General features: G+C 35.3%; 1 protein-coding gene across 1 annotated transcript in view; it reads right to left on the minus strand.

Moving 5' to 3' along the window:
- Galntl6 (polypeptide N-acetylgalactosaminyltransferase like 6) overlaps positions 1 to 20,783 on the minus strand; it is a 1,096,110-nt gene that overhangs the window by 715,066 nt on the left and 360,261 nt on the right. Inside the window, exon 3 of the mRNA XM_036209517.1 lies at positions 2,116 to 2,224. Coding sequence (XP_036065410.1) covers positions 2,116 to 2,224 — 109 coding nt within the window. The remainder of the gene's footprint in view (positions 1 to 2,115; positions 2,225 to 20,783) is intronic.

Consider the following 20,783-nt stretch of genomic DNA (forward strand, 5'->3'; position numbering starts at 1 on the left):
ACAAACTAAAAAATAATAAAATTTAAAAATAATTAGTTATCATTAGCTCATGCCCAAATAACTATTTACTTTACACATTATTTATTTATCAATTATTTAATCATTAAGGACTTTATGCAAAGTAGAATAGCAAAGGAACAATTGATTTGCTATGTATATATAAATGGAAAAGCTAGAACTTTAAGCTAGCTGTGTCTTTGTCTCCTATACCTGTCATTACTCCACATTCGAATATTACATTACTTTTGGTGTTAGGAATTGGGGCAGGTAGATTGAGAAGAACTGGATCTTACCTAGCTCTATATGGTGTTAGCTAATTAATATTTGTTATGTTAATAGAGACTTAAAGACTCAATGCTACATAATCTTTGGCTAATATCTACCAAAATTATCCTGAGATTCAGCAATATTCTTAGTACTAAACTTCCATTCAACATTTTTTGATGACTTTATTATTATTATTATTATTTTGTTACAGATTCAGTTGACAAGGTTCAGTAAACATCTCCAAAAACCCTTTTGTGTCCTGAAGCATAAGGAACAGATGGTCAGATTAATGCAGGTAGACTAAAGCTGACAGAAGAGAGGATTAACAGGTGAAGCAGGTGGTGAGGAGAGCAGTTTTGTGATGTTTCCTTGGCTCATGGTCAATGGAGGAGGGGGAAGAGGATATCTTGAAGAGATCGATTCTCTAAAACAGGACTTATCTTTGGAACAAGTTGCTTTTGTGGAACAGAGAGATGGGTTATGCTTGATTAAAAAAAAAAAGAAAAAGAAAGAAAGAAAGAAAGAAAGAAAGAAAGAAAGAAAGAAAGAAAAGGTTGTGAGAAAAGAATGAATGGAGTTATAATTAGATCAGCTCTACCTGACATGGAATAGCCCTCCACAATATCAGGACAATGTAACGCTCCGCTGCAATTATCCTGAGGGGATGGGTTTGTAGAAGGTTGACCAGGATGACCTCACACTGGGTAGTTGTAGCGATGCATCCGACTTGACCCAGATGCAGTACCTCACTGCTGCTCAAATATCCTTCCAAACAGTAGTTACCCTATTTCTGTGACCCCCCTCTCTGTGAAAGAGCAAAGTCACTTTGGCTGAGTGAGAGATTGGGGACTGCCTGGTATGTGCCATTCCCCTTCTATGGGCTTCTACTGATGCATTCTTCTGAATTTTTAATTGCAAAACTACATTTTTTTTTTCAATCTTCTTACAAGGACTTTCCTGTAATTTCTTTCTGTTAGGTGTGTCACCTGGCTAGAATGCTACACAAATTCAAGCCTAGCTGGTTCTCACTGAACTGTTAGTTCAAATATCACCAACTTCAGATTTCTAGATGCTATAGTTTATGCAATTGCTACAGCCAGTTAAAATGCCTAAAACTTGTGGCATGACTGAGTCGCTTTGCATCTCCATTTAGATATAAGCCACCCCAATGTGTGAATCTGGCTCAAGTTTACCAGGTCATGTCTCATTGATAAATCCCTAGAGCATCCATAGTGTTATTTTTAGGACTTGGAAACACAAGAAAATATGGATGTGATGATTTTCAATGGCCTCTTCTGCAGCCAAGGGGAGGTCATTTGTTATTTGTCTTGTCTATGCAATTCCGAGTCATTTTGTTGCTGTGGGATAATGCTTTTGTACACTGGTTTAATAAAACGCTGATTGGCCAGTAGCCAGGCAGGAAGTATAGGTGGGATAAGCAGACAAGGTAAATTTAGGGAAGAGGAAGGCTGAGTCAGGAGATGCCAACCTGCCGTTCAGGGAGCAGCATGTAATGGCACACAGGTAAAGCCACGGAACACATGATGATACATAGATTAACAGATATGGACTGAGTTTAAGTGTAAGAGCTAGTCAGTGGAGAGCCTGAGCTAATGGCCAAGCAGTTATAATTAATGTAAGCTTCTGAGAGATTAATTTTTATGGGCAGGCTGGGACATAGGAAATCTTCTGGCTACATTCCATTTCTGCCCATTGTTGATCATCCCCAGTGTTCCCAGAAGACAGACACCGTTACTGCATGCAGAAGAAAAGCTGACACAAGAGCCTTGGAGCGACAATTAAACACTGGCGTAAAGGCAGCACTTTGTCTTACTCTGAAGTCCGTACCTGAGCGCAAAGCCTCCTTCTGAATGCTTTCATAGTCATGCCAGTCTTTTCTTCTCAGACCATCTGTCCATGAATAGAATTGCCCATCTCCTAGGCCCAGTGGAAATGTCTGCGGAAAAGGAAAGCATTCAAGCATGAAAAAAGAGGTATTTTCTTCTGCATGGTTGGTAAACAGAGCACGACACATAACAGGCAGTGCAAGAATTTGTTAATTAAATGTCTCTTCTGAATATTTTGAGATGAAAACCATTGCTACTGACTGAAAATACTCACATTCTGAACCCCCTTTTTAACATTTAAAATGCGAAATGCCCCTCCCGCAGCCCCATATCATTAAACATTTTATTTAATCCAGAGACTTTATTGAGTACAGCTTATCCTTCCTAGTTGTTTCCATTTGCTTAATGTGTAGATATTGACCTACTGAGTTAACTTTGTTTGTGACTGATAAAGTTTTATTTGTGTTGGTCAAAAGTATTTGAATGGTATTTTAATAATATTACTAACTGTTCACTGAATACTCACTATGAGATTGGTACTATAGTAAATGCTTTACATACAGAATTTTTAAGTACTAATAGCAGTCTTGGGTGACAAATCTCTATTTTTCTGGAAAGTCTGAATCCAAGAGAATTAGAACAACTTCATTGAAAGCACTATGTCCACACCAAAGATTGAACCCATTATTTGAAGACTGACCTTGTGTTCTTAATAGACACCAAAGTACTGTGTTCTGATTTCAAGTAAAGTACAGTTTGTGTTTATACTGAAGGTTCAAATGAGTACCCAGACTTCAACTGTAGTAAGGACACATATCTTATGTGTCCCCCAAACCCAATGTGTTGTGATGTCATCTTGGAAATATCCCTTGCTTCCATTGTTAGAATCACTTTATTTCATAAATTATGTTCATGGTTTAGAATAAGAAACAAAAATTACTTTGAAAGAAATTTATTTTTATAATCATAGTGTTCACATAAATAGGTTATACATTACATAAGAAGCAAATTATGCAAGGTAGAAAAAGTCAATTTGTTGAAAGATGAATAAATTCAATTACATATTTTTCCCCTGAGAGCATTTCCAAGGCAAACAGAATATCTTATCTCTTAGTTTTAGATGTCGTTTCCATTGTATGCATTTCTTCACCATTACTGTATCTTTATAGCTTAGAGAATAATACAGTGTTTTGAAGGGATAGAAATAAAATATAATGTTTAAAAAGGAACAAGAGGGTTTAAGTCAGATAAAGATTTTCCTATTTAGATGACACGTTTACATAGTGCAGATTTTTTTTTATAATAGTATAGGTCGTTGTGGTAGCAAACAGGAAGAGACACAGGAGAAGGATAATGGTGAGTACACATTGAACAGTAAGGGAAACGAAGATGGAAAGAATGAATATAGGAAAAAAGAATAGTCAGGTAGAAGAGGGGAACTATGTGAAGATTGAGAGCCACCATCTAAAATTACACTAGCACACTAGCAAGGTCCACCTAGACATTATGAGGAACTGAATTTAAAGTATACGTCTTGTGGGTTATATCAGCCTTGTATTTACTTATAAATAGTGAACAATATAATAATTATTTTTAAACATGGCTTGCAGATGAACAGATTTGGCAAGACACTTGGAAATAATTTTGTGAAACACAAACTCTCTCTAGTTCCTTAGCATGCTGCATTCCCCTCCTTTTGGTATACTTCAGGTAGAAAACTCATTGTAATTCTTAATTCAGATTTATTGAACACAGAGTTGATCTTTATTTTCTCCACAAAAGAAAGGACATAAAAGAGACCAATGCATCTGGAAAAACAATAGTTGGATTGTCATGAACTTATTATAAATAGAAAGAGAAAAAAAATCTTCTAAAATAGCTTAAGTATTTGAGAACAAAATTTCAATAACATCTAAGAACAAGAAGCATCAGTTATTCCTGAGATGTGATTAAAAGATTGGCTTCTTTTATACAGGGAAGTTGAATTGGGTTTCTATTTCCACCTGCAGCAAGGAGATTTCTGAGGTCCACCCCCTCGACTTCCTACCCACGGATGACAAAATCTGTTCTTGGCTGTATGTCTTCATTTACTGAAAAAACTAGGTTTTGTGTCAGTCTGTCTAAAAACCATTTCTAACCCACCTGCCCTTTTCCACTATACTTCCAGAATGCTGCCAGCTCAATGATAGAACCAAAGATAGATAAATCCTTGCATGAAGCTAGAATCACAAGGAAGAGATGTGGCACTGGATCCTGTCATACACCTAGTATTTATGAGAGCTCCCCTTACCAGCAAACTCTTTACACATAGAGCTTCATATCACCATTCACTTTATTTGGTTTATTAGTATGGATATCGAGCCAAGAGTTGCCAGACTGCTGAGAGAAACGGTAACACATAATTTGAAAGTCTAAAGATATTTCAAACTTGGCCGGGCGGTGGTGGTGCATGCATTTTATCCCAGCACTCGGGAGGCACTCCTTAGAACAGGAGTGGCAGAAAGAAAATTTAGACCCTTGGAAAGGACTTTGGAAAAGCAATAATATGCAAGAAAAGAATAACTACGGAAGAGTTTGGGAAATGAGTGTCAGTGCTTCAAGAGATAGGTAGAAAATAAATACAGCAGTAAAGGAAGACAGACCCTCCACTTTTCATCAGACATGGAGGGTGGAAGCTGCTTCCAAAGAGGACTTCTTTGTGAAAATAAAACATAAACCAAAAAGATGAAATTATCCCTTTCTTTTCTAAAAACATGGAAAGACTTAGACTTTTTAAAAGAGATTGAGATTAGTTATTAATGTGTGTATAAAAACAACTAGGGCTGGGCATGTTGGTTCATGCCTGAATTCCCAGCACTAGGGAAGCTGAGGGAGAAATATCACAAATTTCAAATGAGACCAGTGAAACAGTAGCCTTCAACAAGTTTCAAATTAAAAAAAAAAAAATAATAAGAAAAAGAGAAACGGGCTAGGGAGACAGCTCAGCGGGTAAAGTGATAGTCAGAAAAGCCTAAGGACCTAAGTCTTTATCCCAAACATTCACTTAAAAGGGCAGGAAGGGGACATGTGACTGTAACCCTAGTGTTAGAGTAAAAAGTTTGATTGCTCCAGATCATTGGCCAGATGAGTGACTCAAAACAGTAAGCTTCAGACCCTGTCTCAACATATAAGATAGAGAGCAATCAAGGAAGACACAAGGCGTTGACATGCATAACCCCACCATGCTGTGTAGCATTTTCCTCCTAAATGGCATGCTCCATCTTGCGGGGAAGACCATTAAGACTCTCAAATTCTAATGGAGTCTCCTTAAGAGTATCAGGAAGTCCCCAAAACATACTGGATGCATAAGGCCTTACCTTTCTTGAGGTTGCATAAAAATTAAGAGAGCTGAAAAGGATTCCCAAACCTTTGGAGGTGCTTACAAGTCTTTCAGCAAATTCCAGGGCTCTAGGTTTTGTGATTTCTATTTGAAGTGGGCTAGACTTTTAGTGACACACTTGTCTTTGAGTTGTCATTGCTCTCTAAGTAATCTCTCATTCACACTCCTGTATGTAACACTGTCACACAATAAACTCATTGGTTTATCAAGCTGGGCTTTGTTGTTATTGTTACTTGGATCTGTCTCTGGTTTCCTCTCCAGAGTAAACAGACATTTGTTCATGTCTGCCAAGGAAGACATGAACTCAAACCCTACCAACAAAATAAAAATAAAAGTAAATAAAGCTGAGGGTGATGACATGCTTTAATATAAGTATGTATGAGGCTGAGGCAGGAAGATCCAGAGTTGGAGCTAGCCTGGGCTATATAGTAAGTTCAAGGGTGTATTATATACCAGTATCTTGTAGCAAGAAACAAAAACAACAAAAATCAAAAACCCTAATGAAGTGGGAAAATTCGGCCAATAAATTAGACCTGAAGAGAAAGATTGTACAAAAGAGCAAGATGATAGTATTTACTATTTGATCTTGCATGAATATTCTAAATTGATAAGCTGTTAAACTAATATCAATGGCATAAATATACTAAAAGGAAACAACTAAATTAAGGTATTTAAAATATATTTTTATTTAATAGTAAATTAGTAAATAAAACTAATGTCACAAGACAAAATTATCAAAGGCTAGTAATACACATGTCACTTGCAAATTTGAAGCATATAGCTAAATGAAGATCATAAAGGTTAACTTAAAAAGATAAGTAAAGGTTAACATACTTGTTCTAGAAATCAGAGCTTGCAAGGAGGGAGGCAAGGTGAAGGAATTGCTGGTTAAAATTACAGATACAGAAATCATTGTATAATTACAGTCAAAGGTTGTCTCTGGCAGTAGTTTTCCCTAAAAACAAACATCTTGAATACTGTGTTCATTTCTTATGTGTCCTTAAGCATGGTCTGTGCTCCTGTAAGGTTAGCTGGCATAGTAAAAATGTTTTATGATAGAGGAGGTGTCATGCTGACATGAAATATCTGACACTATGTCTTAACACATGATGTCTAAGGATTTTTGTCTTAACACTTCTATCTACATTACAGCTTCTCAAATGGTTAGAGATGCAGCTCATCAGTCCTGACTCCTGTCTTTTAATAAAGGAAATGAGGTAGAAGAGAAGGACTGATATCTTGTTTTCAGGTTGATTCTTGGGCTGACTAGAGTGTCCATGTGGGGGAGAGTGACACAATTATCTGAGCAGAAGTTAAACTCATTAGGACACAATTTATGGAATAGTCTCCTCACTGATGGCCCATAAGATTGGGCATTATTACATCCTTTCTACCTGACACAATGGTGGATGAAAGAACCGAAATCAATCTGAGTGCATGTGTAGAGAAGTAACAATTCTGCAAGCATAGCCACCCAGTAAATGACCCATTAGTGGTCTGACCTTTCCCCTCACATAGTAAGCTCCAGCACTTGAGTCCCCTTGCTGCTCTGCTGCCTTTTCACATTCTAAGTCCTCACATGATTATAGAAATGCAGACCCATTATCTACAACCACATAAGGTAAGATAAATATAAAAAGCATTGTACTTCATGAGTCATCTTTTTCAGACCCATCAGTAGGTCAACCTTTTATATGTGAGAACCCTTTGATATTTGTGCTTTGTGAACATTCTATTCAAAGTTATGCTCTTGCATATGATTAACTACAAAAAATACCAAGAAAAAGAGAAACAATGCATTAACTAGAAACCACATACAATAGTTAGAGCTTAAACCCACAATCTATTAAAAATTAATGCACTTTTGAATGGGTCAAGAGAACGTTTCTAGGGGTGAAGCATTGCCTACAGGTAATGTATTACCAGAGACAGCAAGTTCAAACTTGGGGTGAGTTCATGATACATTAGTGGGATACACTGTTCTAGGACTGATGCTTGAGGACTACCTTGTTATATGGGAAAACTACCTTGTTCTAAAAGCTCTTTTAAGAACTGCCACTGTAAAACAAAACAAAACAAAGCAATTTGTGAATAAAAAGAAGATACTTTTTGCCATTTTTGTTAGAGAAATCTTGTTTATCACAATTCAAAAGTGGTGACATTAAGAAAATATATTTGTATATCACCTGAAAGAACCTTTTTTAGGTATTCTAAAACCTATCATATGTTTTATTAATCAATAAATTGACTTATTTCACAATAAATTGTATACAAACCACTTTACCTTTTCCAACATTCTGATCTAGCAGAAGGATTCTAGATCCAGAAAAACAGGGTATAACCCAGGGTTTCTGATGATAGATGGGAAGTCTGTAATTCCTGTCAATCCCTTAGTAAGCTGGCATGGACTTAGTCTAATAAAATCAGTACCTCTTGTATCTATATGAAAATGTTTTTTTAGCAGTGAATCAGAGTAAGCGTGCAGCATTGGTTTATCATAAAACAGTGTACAAATATCAATTTTTAACATCTCAGTTCTTTTATTGAATGTTTGCTTAATCTTCCAGGCTCTTGAAAATTTTAGCACAATTGCAGAAACAAAGATTATATAAGTCACATAAATCATATATTATGCAGAATTAGATATGCTAATATAAATACTAATTTGATAGAGTGATATATATGAATTCTTACACTGGATCTGATTAACTTTCTTGCATATCTTCCCTTAGAAAATTAGACACAATAGAAAAACAATATTGTGGATGGGAAAATAGATAATCATCATTTGTTATATATAATTACAACATTATAAACAATGAATGTTGAGCAAAGGTTTGGAAATGTTATATTTACACACTAATAATGTTATAAAGAATAAGTAACTAACACCAAGAAAACTAGAATTTTAACCAAGTACATCTATCTTTAAATCACATGAATAAAAAGAAAAACACAACAAACAGTGATTTTTGTTTTTCTCCATTATCCAAACTTTATTATGTAAAATTATTCAGACAAAAGTTAGGAAACAATGTGAGGCAAATAAACAAAATCATTCTTGGGGTTTTGAACTCCATGCATTTTGCTTTAGGGGCCACTGAAATTATGTGGAACATAGAAATGAAGACATTATTTTTGTTATTGCTCTAAAGTCCCTTTCCTTCCTCTGTTGGAAGTGAATGGGAGAGTCTTCAGTATGTCTTGAAGGATCTACAGAGAATTTCTGCATCTCTGTACACCTAGAGAACAATTTGATCCGTTAGTACCTGGCATAAAATCATCTTTAGTATATAAAACCAATTTGATCTTTAAACTTTGCATAACTTCTCCAGTGTGTCACTGGCAATACAATCCCAGGAAACAGAAAATAAAATAAGCCTTGAGATGTTATGACATTCTGAAATTAACCCTCTTGACTTTATCTATCATCAACTGTAACAGGGTTAAGACCTCTGTGTGTGACTGAGGGAGGGGAACACACTAGACTGTGCCCTTTGTATTGTATTTTTATATCATAAGTTTTCTCTATGGAAACTGAAACTACGGAAGGTTATGTAAAAACATTGATGACAAACTTTTAGCTAACTCAAGTGTTTGTAAAGCATATTGTGCTGGATCACATCATTAGGACGTATCAAAGTGACAATTGCTAACTTGAAACCCCTTCCCAGATTTATGCTATGGCTTTGCACATGACCCTTCCTTTAACCTCCCTCAGAAATGGAGTGTGTCATTGTCAGCCTTGTGTGGCCTTCACTGAGCACACCAAGACCTTGAGCTTGCAAATTTCCCTCTTATATTTACATTAGTTTCTGAACTCTTAAGAGTCAGGAGTGATTTTTCTTGTAAGATGACTGCCGAGGTAATATTAACTCTCCAGCATCATTACAGAAAGTAAAACAAAGAAAGGGTAGATTTTTCAAAAGCAAAATTGTCAGGAGGCAGTCTGAGAGATGACAACTCATAATAGTGCTGGTTTGATTTGGGGATTAAAGGCACATCAACTGAGAGTCTTGATAATTCCAGATTAGATTGTTCTCAACAGTAGGCAGTATGCAGAACACATAAATGAAATTTTATAAAGTTTTGTCATTTGTCTATTGACCTTTATTATATAAGGTTATGGGGTTAGTTTTTTAAAGGCTTTTAAGACATTTACATTGATTTAGTAATGAAAGGGTTTTTTTTTTCATTATTTTCAAAGTCTACAAGGATGTAATATATATAATGAATAATAATTTGGAAGCCCTAATATCTCTTCACTACTTTTGCAACTGTCCCAAAACTATTTTTTCAATTATATATTCCTTCTATGGTCTCCAAGAAAGTTAAACATTATATTTTTAAAGGCAAAAATCAGGATACCCCTCATTTTATGATTTCTTGGGTTTTTTGTGAAAAATTTCCAAAGCTGTCTTCATGTTTAGTTAGCTGAAAAGGAAAAAGAAAACATATATTAATGCATATATAAAAACATATAATATTCCAAATCTTAAGTTCATTACTGTGAGCATAGTTACATTTCAGCTAACAGGAGTTTCCGTAAGTAACTAGAGAGACCTGCAGGAAGCTAATCTTACAGTAAGAGCATTGATCAGATTGAATTTGTTGGTTATTAAAAAACCAACCTTGAGAGAATTTGAAGGGAAAATATGATCCAAAATAGAGTATAAGAAAAGAATCACAAAGTGCATATAACTATCTTCCCTAGTTTAAGGAGGGTTAACAACCAGCTGTGGTATTAATCAAGTAGCCATAGTCTCTTTGCAACTATGTGTGGTTCAGGAGAGTTGTGATAACAACCCTCAAAATTAGTATAGTTTTCATTTTCAGTTTTAGCAGCAGAAAGACATTGAGCATCAGGAAATCCCTCCCTGCCTGCCTTCTCCGCAGCTGCATACCTTGGGAACATGTTGAGGAGATCCGCATCTTACAAAAATGATAAAAAGACTGAGAATTTTTCCCAGCATCTTGGCATTTTCATTGTAAATCCTAAGGGAAAATTTAAAGGAAAGGTAAAGGAAAGAGAAAAGAAGACAGGAAGATTAGCATGGAAATGAAAGTTGTAACCAAAGAAATATAAAAACAATGAAAGATTGTGTTTTTTTTTTAAAAAACAAAACAAAACATTATATTAACCTTCAGAAATCACCTGTCCCCCTCTTGATGGCAGATCCACACACACTTGCAGTTCTCTGGAGTTTTAAGCCTGGGTTTCATGACCCCTGAATTTTTCTTCAGAAGGACATCAGGTGGTACTTCTAGAACTCCACCCCATTACTTCGTCAGGAAAAACATAACATCCTCAGGTGTTCTCCTGGATCAATATTATCTTAAACTGTGGTTCTGTTTCCTTATTAATCTGAGCTCAGCACAGAAAAATGAAAGGAGAATGAGAAAGGAGAAGCAAGAACCTTTGACTGTGGTAGGTATGACTAAAAGAAACCAGGAAGGAAAAGAATGCCAGCCCTTCTGACTTGTATGCCACAAAGTGTTGTAAGTAGGTACTAACAAAACAAATAGTATGCTAACAATACACTCAATGACACCATGCTAATGAAATTAGTTTACAGCTAGGACATGATTAAACGACAATATGTGTGCATTATATTTTATAACTAAAATGTTATTTTAAAACATGCTTGGTCTCAGGTAACCATTATTGTGAAAGCTAACAGCTTCATCATCACTCCAGCCAAATGTGTGTAGACGTCAATGTCATCTCAGCTTCATCTCTAATGACATCTTCTACGTTCAGATTTGTAAGAATTTTAAATGGCTCTTATAGTGATACTGAATTCTTGACTGAAGGAAAGAATGAGTAAATGTGAAACATGCAAATTTCATTTTTAAAGACTTGTAAATATATTCCTCTGGTTTATCTGTCATTATAGCTGTGCTATTGCAGAAAGCACATTCGTCTTTGGGAAATTCAGTGGAAAAAATACACATTGTAAATCACCAGAAATTTAGCAAGCATTGATTTTTTTTAATTTTGAGGACTGTAACAACCTGAAACATAAATAGATCATTCATGAATCAACCATTATGTAATTCTCTGCTTCTTCACCAATATGAGATTTTATATATATTTGTATATTGGAGACAGGTTCTGCACCCAAGCTGGCTTTTGACTCTCAATTCCCCTGCCTCAAACTCTGGATTGCTCTAATTATTTGCCATAGTGCTCATCTTTTCCACTACTAACATTTTAATATTGGTATAATTTTAAAATCCATCATTCAACTTGTCAGTCTAATGGTATTCACCAAATGTCTCCTCTGGTACTAAAGATACAACCAGGAACCAAGCAATACATATCTCTTAGAGACATGACATTCCAAGAAAAGAGACATTCTCTCAACTAATATTAACTAATGACCTCTCTTGTAGTGAATATTGTTCTTCATTCTTAGAATTTGTCAGTGACTAAAACAAATTAAAAAAAAAAAAAAAAAAGCTCCGGGAGTCCAATCAGTGAGAAAGAGGAGGGACTATATGAGCAAGAATTGTTGAGACCACAACTGGAAAAAGCACAGGGACAAATAGCCAAACTAGTGGAAACACATGAACTTTGAACCAATAGCTAAGGAGCCCCCAACTGTATCAGGCCCTCTGGATAAGTGAGACAGTTGATTAACTTGAATGGTTTGGGAGGACCCCAGGCAGTGGGACCAGGACCTGTCCTTAGTGCATGAGCTGGTTGTTTGGAACCTGGGTCCTATGCAGGGACACTTTGCTCAGCCTGGGTGAAGGGAGGAGGGGACTGGACCTGCCTAGATTGAATTTACCAGGCTGAGCTGAATCCCCAGGAGAGTCCTTGCCCTGGAGGAGATGGGAATGGGGGTTGGGCTGGGAGGATGGCAGGGGGTTGGGGTGCTGGAGGAAGGGGTACAGGGAATCTATGGGTGATATGTAAAATTAAATTAAATTATAAAATAATTAAAAAATTTATATTATATAAATGTGATATTAAAATAAATAGTTCTCTAAATAAAATTACCTTTAAAGAGCTCCTTTATACTTTAAAGTATTATAGAAGGAGAGAGTTCTATTGTCTGAGGAATAACTAATTTCATTTTCATAAGACTGAATAGAGAGAGTTCTTATTAGAAATTCCATGTATTGGAGGAGTGGTTCTCAACCTGGGCATTGAATGACACTTTCACAGCAGTCACCTAAGATCATCTGGGTAGCAGATATTCACATTATGATTCATAACAGTAGCAAAATTACAGTTATGAAAATATAATTTTATGGTTGGGGGGAGGGTCACTACAACATGAACAACTTAAGGGGTCACAGCATTAGAAAGGTTGAGAACCACTGTATTAGAGGAATGAGCATTTAGTATTTAGTAATATTTTCCCTTTAAAGTTTTACTGCAAGAAACACACAGGATATTGTACTTAAGCCAGATACCTGTTCTTATGTAGTACATCACTCATTTTTCATGAAGGACCAAACTATAATTAATATAAAATAAGTTTGTTTTTAATACTATTAGCAATCCAACATAAGACAAAGTTGGTCTACAGTGCTCCAGGGAGGGAAATAATCTTCCCTTCCTTAAATACCAAATGATAAAATGTCAAGACTTGACAAGTATAAGAAAAATCACTTTAAATCTAAATCTAAAAAGGGTCTTGGACCATGACTTTCAGAGCTAATTATTTAAAAAACCAACGAAGATGTTTTCTAAGCTCTTAATTTAGAGTGTCTTGTTCAACAAATTGTAGACATGAAAGACAATAGATCATTGTCTTTTCCTGGTATCTACTCTGCACTCTGAAAATAATTTACTTACGGGAAAGCAATTTCAATTATTATAATTATACTTGCCATTTAAAGTTGTTAATGAAAACTAAATTTAAAATATTCCATTTTATAGAAGTTGGATATTGTACTGAATGTTTTATAACATCCAGTTATATAACAAACTAATAATGATCTTCACAGTATCTGTCATTTCTGTTAGAGCTGATAACTACAATATAATGCTTTTTATTCTAATTTATTGTACTTAAGGTCTTTAGAAAGTTATCAACAAGAAAGCTACTTCATATTAATGCCAGGCCTTGTTATTTTACAACTTTTTAAATGTAGTAATTTTACACAAGATACTCAAGCATTACTTTAAAACAGGCTTTGTGCTAGATGGTTTGTGTGAGTTGTTGTCTACTGCAACTATTTCATGATTTTTGCGAGCAGGATGAATTAAAAGAAATTTGACTTGAGATATTCCAACAGGTAATGGATTTAGAAAAATTCATTCCTCTGTTAAACAAAAGAACATCTATAATAAGTAGCATAGTTATAAAGCATTACATTTTTTCAGTTATCTAAATATTATCTTTGTCTACAAGGTGCAAGAGTAAATGGCCATGGCCTATTTGTTTATTCTGTTTTTTAAATTAAGAACATTTTTTCATTCATTTTGCACACCAATCAAAAATCCCCCTCTTCCCTCCTCCTGCACCCCCAGCCTCCCCCTCCCAACCCACCACCTACTCCCCCCACACACAAGAAGGCAACACCTCCCATGGGGAGGCACATCCAGTAGAGGCAAGTCCAAACCCTTCTCCCTACCTCAAGGCTGCATGAGGTGTCCCATCATAAGTAGTGGACTTCAAAAAGCCAAGGGTGGATTCTGATCCTACTGCCAGGGGGACCCTCTAGCAGATCAAGCTACACAACTGTCTCCCATGCAGAGGGCCTAGTCCAGTCCTGTGCAGGCTCCATAGCTGTTGATTCAACTTTCATGAATTCCCACTAGTTTGGTTTGGCCATCTCTGTAGGTTTCCCCATCATGTTCTTGATGCCCTTGCTCACAGAATGCCTCTTCTCTCTCTTTGACTGGACTCCTGGAGCTCTGCCTGGTGATTGGCTGTGGATCTTATATTTCATGCTTTAAGAATGCAAAGTGATCTAACTAATATTTAAATACTAATTTAGATAAACTCTTTCATATGCACCATTTACCATCTCAAGTATTTGAAGGGTGTTAAAGATCACACATTTTAGTGTTTACTTCTCAAGGAGAATAAAGATATGTTTCATTTAATTGCAAGGGAAGGGTGTGATTTGTTTGCCATGCCTTAAAATGTTACTATGACTACCACCACTAGTACTACCATTAGCTTAGGAATCCAAATTGTGCTTCAGCCTTAAGTAGTTTAAAAGTCTGATTGATCCTTTCAATAAGGGGAAAAAATGGAAAAATTAGAAATCCATTTCTCTTTGGTCCAAATGAGTAGTGACATTTGATGGAAACCCCTGCCTCCCACCCACCAAGAAATCTAGCAAACCTGAAAATCTGAGAATTAATAGCCAAGATCATTTATGTTAGAGTGAAACATCAGGTAACATGACTGTAGAGAAAACAAAGGAGAGTTATGCTTTTGATATAAGAAAGAATTAGAAAACGCTAAAACTAGAACTTCAGGTTAAAAGAGCATTTATTTCTTCCTGAGTTTTATTTACCCGAAGGGAAGATAGACAATTAGAAATTGACTTTAGTGAAACATTCCTAGAGGTATTGGTGAAATTATTAAGGCCACTCCATGTAATTAAAGGAAGGTTTATTTTGTGGGGTAACTTACAAATGAAGGGATAGGTTGTAGGGTCTGGCAAAGGGATGGCACGGTCTGGCAAAGGGATGGCACAGTCTGGCGGTGTTCTCTGGAGAACTCTGCTCGGTCTACCTCCAGCGTCCAATGTCCCAGAACCAAGAGAGGCCTCTCCTCTCGATCCTGGGTCTTCTGCTTCCTCCCTCAGACCTGCCTTGTGGGCGTGACCATTACCGAAGCCTCAGTGGGGGTTGGAACTTCCACGCCAAGGCTGGGATGGCTACCCACTACATAGAGGCCTCTGTAATGAAGACCAACTTAAAATGGAAAAGATTTAGAGCCTTAATACAATTGGGGTTCTCTGCCGATTTCAGTTTTCTCTACTATTCCTGTCTCAAGAAAGGTTCAAGATGGAAGGAGAAGAGGTCCTCACAAACTGTTGATAGGGATCACATTCTGTGGACAGAGACTGCCAGGAGATGGTTTAGTCCATAAAATTATATGATTTCCCACCCGCAAATATTGTATCAGCAGAACTCTGGTATAGTAGTAGTGGATGGTAAGTGAAAGAGCTGAGTGAAATAAGAAATAATCTGTGTATAATAAAATGTCCTGGGCTAATTCCAAATAGAAAGACAAGATCAATACAGAGAGGCTGTGGGAAATTAAAGCTCTGGGTATCTCCAAGGGGTGGGGTTGGCGTGCAAGGGGAGTTTCAAATGTTTAACAGAGACTAGTTCTCTCAGATTAATATAAACTTTTATGCTAGAGGCATATATATATATATATATATATATATATATATATATATATTCCTATTATCTGACACATTTTATTTGTCTTTCAACAAAATGGTTACAAAATATTCTAAAAAGCAAATAAGCAAACAACATCACATAATATTTATAAGCAAATAAATTAATGGAGTTATAATCTGACAAAATAGGATTTATAATTATTTAGTGAATTAAAATCACCAATTTAGCCAGGCGGTGGTTGCGGATGCCTGTAATCCCAGCACTCGGGAGGCAGAGGCAGGCAGATCTTTGGCCAGCCTGGTCTACAGCGTGAAATCCAGGAAATGCTCCAAAGCTACACAGAGAAACCCTCTCTCAGGAAAAAAAAAAAAAAAGCCAATTTATATGAAAATGGAAAAACAGACAATAGTACATCAGAAAATGTGAGAAACAAAAAATAAAGATGTAAGAGATTGAGAGAGATTTATAAGAGATGACAGAGCTACAATAATATAATAACAGTAACGAAAACTCATTTTGATGACTTCATCCATAGATTTAGTATTCTTGAGAAAATAATTAATGACTTTAACATATGTCAAAGGACAGTCTCCTGACAAAAACATGAAGGGCTAGTATAATGAGAAATACTATTCAAAAATCATGAGAGAAAAAATATTTGAAGCACAATTCACTGCTTTTAATTTTCCACTAATAGAAGACACTAAACCAATGATCTAAGAAGCAGGGAGAATCTCAGGCATGATAAACACAAGCAAAAGCAAACAAAAACACTAAACATCAGTCTTTTAAGTTCAGAATTCAGAAAGCCACTGATGAAAAGTATATCCTAAAAGAAGCTGAAGTGGGGTTGTGGGAATTGGCGTCACATTACCAAGATATTAAGGCGATCAATTGTTGTGAACTAGAAATAAGAAGAGTCTCAAGAATACTGAACTCAATAGCATAGAACTCTGCATTAGTGACACATTCTTTGGAAATGTTCAGATGAAATCCTAACAGAAATAAAAAACATTCCATAATAATACTTATCAAGAGAGATCCTAGTACCTAAGTTACTTACAGACAAATCAGATTTTGGGAGAAGGAAGCATGTTAGGTTAAAAATTGATGCTACATAATGCTAGGTTTTGAAACATCCAAGAACACAAACAACTTTAATGCAAGTATCTAACATCAGAGAATCAAGGTGCATTATAAAAACATTGATATCATTTCATGACATAGAAACATCAGCTATTACAGCTGAAAATCTTCCCTACCAGCCCTATTTTAATAGCTGATTCACTAGACTGGCCCAAAATAGTTAAAAGTAAAACAGACATAAACAGATTAAGTTGACATGGAAAGACAAAAAACAAACAAACAAAACCCAAAACCTTTTGAATAGATAACACTGACATAGAAGAACAAAGCTGAAGAAATAACAATACCTAGTTATTAAGTTTTAACACTTGATATTGTGTAACAATAACTTATATTGAAATTAGTAGAACAGTAGTTCCAGAAATGAAAATATGCATACTAATCAATTGATCTTTGTCTATTGAGCAAATGAAATTCAGTGGATAAGGTGTCTTTATAGCAAATTAATGTCTATGGGCAGCAAGACAAGTCAATGTGAACATCTTGTCACATATTTACATTTTTCACAAACATAAACCCAAAGAAAATAAAACATTGACATATAAAAGACAAAGCAAGATTACATTTTTGAAATGAAATTATAGGATAATATTTGTGTCCTTTGATTGAGTAATGAGCTTTCACAAACGAAAGGACAAGTCAAGAAAGAAAAATAAAAGTAAATATGCATTCAGTAAAATTAAAGCTATCTGTGACATCTGTGAATAAAGATATTCACAGAACACAATATCAGCAGAATGAAAAGTAGACCAGAAGCTAGAAGAAAATATTTTCAAAGTACATACCCAGCAAACACCCTTTATCCTAAGAGAGCTTGAAGTTTAACAATTAGAAAGCAGTTCAATTTGAAAATAGATAAATGGCATGAACTCATGCCTCATAGAAGTTGTTGAATGTAGTATAATGCACATAAAATTCATCCTTCACATTTCCTTAACAGTTTTACACTTAAGCTTTATTAAGGCATTAGTGTATACAAAGTAAAATAATCAAAATTCTCTAAGTGCCAATTCCCAATGAGAATGAATATATTCACTTTGGAAGATAAAGTTGACAATTCTTACCAAAATGCAATGTAATATCATCAGTCTAAGCTCTTGCCCAGCCAATTTGAAAACTTATGTCTATAAAAATATATTATGCAAACATTTATAACAAGTTTATTTACTGTCTTCCCAAAGTACAAGCAAAGAAGATGTCTTTCAAAATATGGATAAATAAGCAGTGCAACATTTGTATACAATGCAGATTATCCAGTGAAAAAGAGAACCAAAGTATCAAGGCACAACAATGAATGTCTTAAATGCATATTCCTTGGTGAAAGAAGTTGGTTTGTAAAGGCAATTCTAAATGACATTTTGGGGAAAGGAAAATTTATAAATGTGATAAAAGGTGATCAATGCCTGCTAGTTGTTAAAGAAGGGTTGAATAGATGAAGTGAAAGTATTTTTAAGATGATGATTTTATGAAGTGTAATACTGTAGCTGTTTGTAGGCAAAATATGAAATTTTCACAGTATATTGAATTTTGCCACACAAAGACCAAAACTAAAACACCAGTACCAGATAGGTCATCCTGGCTTTCTCACTTATTTACAAACACATTCTGGATGTTAGGTAGAATGTGATAAAAATTAAGTTTAACTATTATAACTGTATGAAATAGCCTCATAGAAGTGGGAAGGATAAAAAGATATTGATTTTAAACACACTGGAAATGAGTAAAGAAAAAAATAATAAACAGAAATGTAACAATGCATTTGTTATAGAATGAATATTTGTGTCCTTCCAAAGTGTTTGTTCTGGAGCATAATAACCAATGTGATATTAAGAAATAGGGCCAAGGGCTCCATCCTCATGAGTGGGTCTAATGACTGTATGAAGGTGTAGTGGGTTTCCCTATTCTGCTGCCATGTGTGGACATAGCCCAAGATACCTTGCAACAGAAGTTCTTAGCAGATAGTTAATCTACTGATACTTGAGGTGGACTCTGAACAACACATTTCTATTGTCTGCACACTACCCAGAACAGTATAGCAAACAGGTGTTTCATGCTAGCAAATCAGAAAACTTATTTACGTATGCTAGCTGAGAAAATCATCACACAGGAGTGTAATTTAACCTTCTTGAGGTATTTATTGTTATTTATTGAAAAAAATAATTAGGAGAGTGGATCCAAATGTGGTGATGGGGTGTTTCAAGCTCAGTGTTGAATTGACATATAAGATCAGGAAGAAGGTAGAATTACTTATCTATTAACAATTGGACTGCAAAATATAAGAGTCTATTCACATTTAGGAGAATATATTGACAGATGGTTACATATAGACATATATGTGTGTATCTGTATATACATGTATGTATACATAAAATCATGCATTTGCCAGTATGTAGATATGTATGTATGTCTATGTATATGCATATATATATATATATATATATATATATATATAATATTATGTTTTAAAAATTATGTATCATGTGGAACATGCATTTTAAATTTGATTGCCATTGAGGTTCTATTGGATGTTGGACTTTTAAAGAAATTAGCTTATTAAAATATATTAATGATGTGCTAGAACTACAGAATAGGAGTTAAGAGCACTGGTTCCAAGGGCACAGGTTCGATCCCCAGTGTACCTACATGGAAGCTCACAACTGTCAGTTGTTCCAGTCCCAGGTAATCTGACCTCTGCACACACGTGGTACAGAGACATACAGGGCTGCAAAATACAAAATACCGATACACACCCCAAAATAAAATACAAAGATAGAAAAGAGATCAATGCATTTCTTGCAGGAGTTGACTACTGACTGTGTGAGTAGGTTGCTTCAAAGCAAGATTTCTCTTAACGCTTTGTCTTTTGCAAACTTAGACACTTCCTCTTCTGCTTTCTACCATGAGTTAAGGCCACAAGAAGATTTAAAAACTATATAAAAGCCAATACTGTCTATGTATGCCAAAATAAAACTTTTATTTTTATAAAATACCACTCTCAAGTACTATATTTTGGCATCAGAAAGTAGACAAATACTCTTAGTAATATACACAAGCATTTCACTACTTCAGATGAGAGGACCAAGGAGCAAGGACATTTAAGTGACAATACGGCTCCATAACTTTGCTTGAAAATATTGTTTAGGAATGGAGACAAAAACTTTTTGGTGAATAGAGGATGGTTCTAAGGTCAGCTAAAACACAGTAGAAGCCTTTAAAAGCATAAAGAAATGATCTAATTAGCCAACAACAGACCTAACAAAAACGAAAACAAATGCCTTTAATGACAATCAAGGAACACAAAAGACAACCAACAGAGCTTTCGAGGACCTATTTATGGAATAATTTTGACAAAATTTAAAAAAAAAGTTGCAGTTGATCAAAATCAAAGGCATTAAATAATGTTCAGGAGACAGAACTGACTAAACGGAGAGAGAAAAGACACATACATATTCCTGGAAGAGGAATTCCAAACAATTCACAGGCATATCCCACCCATATCCATTCATCCTGGATATTCAGCAGAGTGTGTGGGGCTAAAGCATGGAAAACTTCATAATGGATAAGTGTGATTTTGTTTGTTCCAGCTGCTCAAAGTCAGCATTGACATTGCTAAATAATTTTCATACCATATACTTTGGATATAATGGAATGAGAAAATAATTTTCCTCAGTGGCCTTCCTCCTCAAAACTCATGCTCCAATCTAATCATGAGAGGGGAAAAAAAAAAAAACATTTAAGCAAATCTTGATAGATAAACATTTTTTAAATTACCCAGCCAGTACTCCGCAAAAATTGTCAAGGTCATCGATAGCAA

Source organism: Onychomys torridus, chromosome 17 (assembly GCF_903995425.1).
Source record: "Onychomys torridus chromosome 17, mOncTor1.1, whole genome shotgun sequence".
In the NCBI taxonomy this organism is placed as follows: Eukaryota; Metazoa; Chordata; class Mammalia; order Rodentia; family Cricetidae; genus Onychomys; species Onychomys torridus.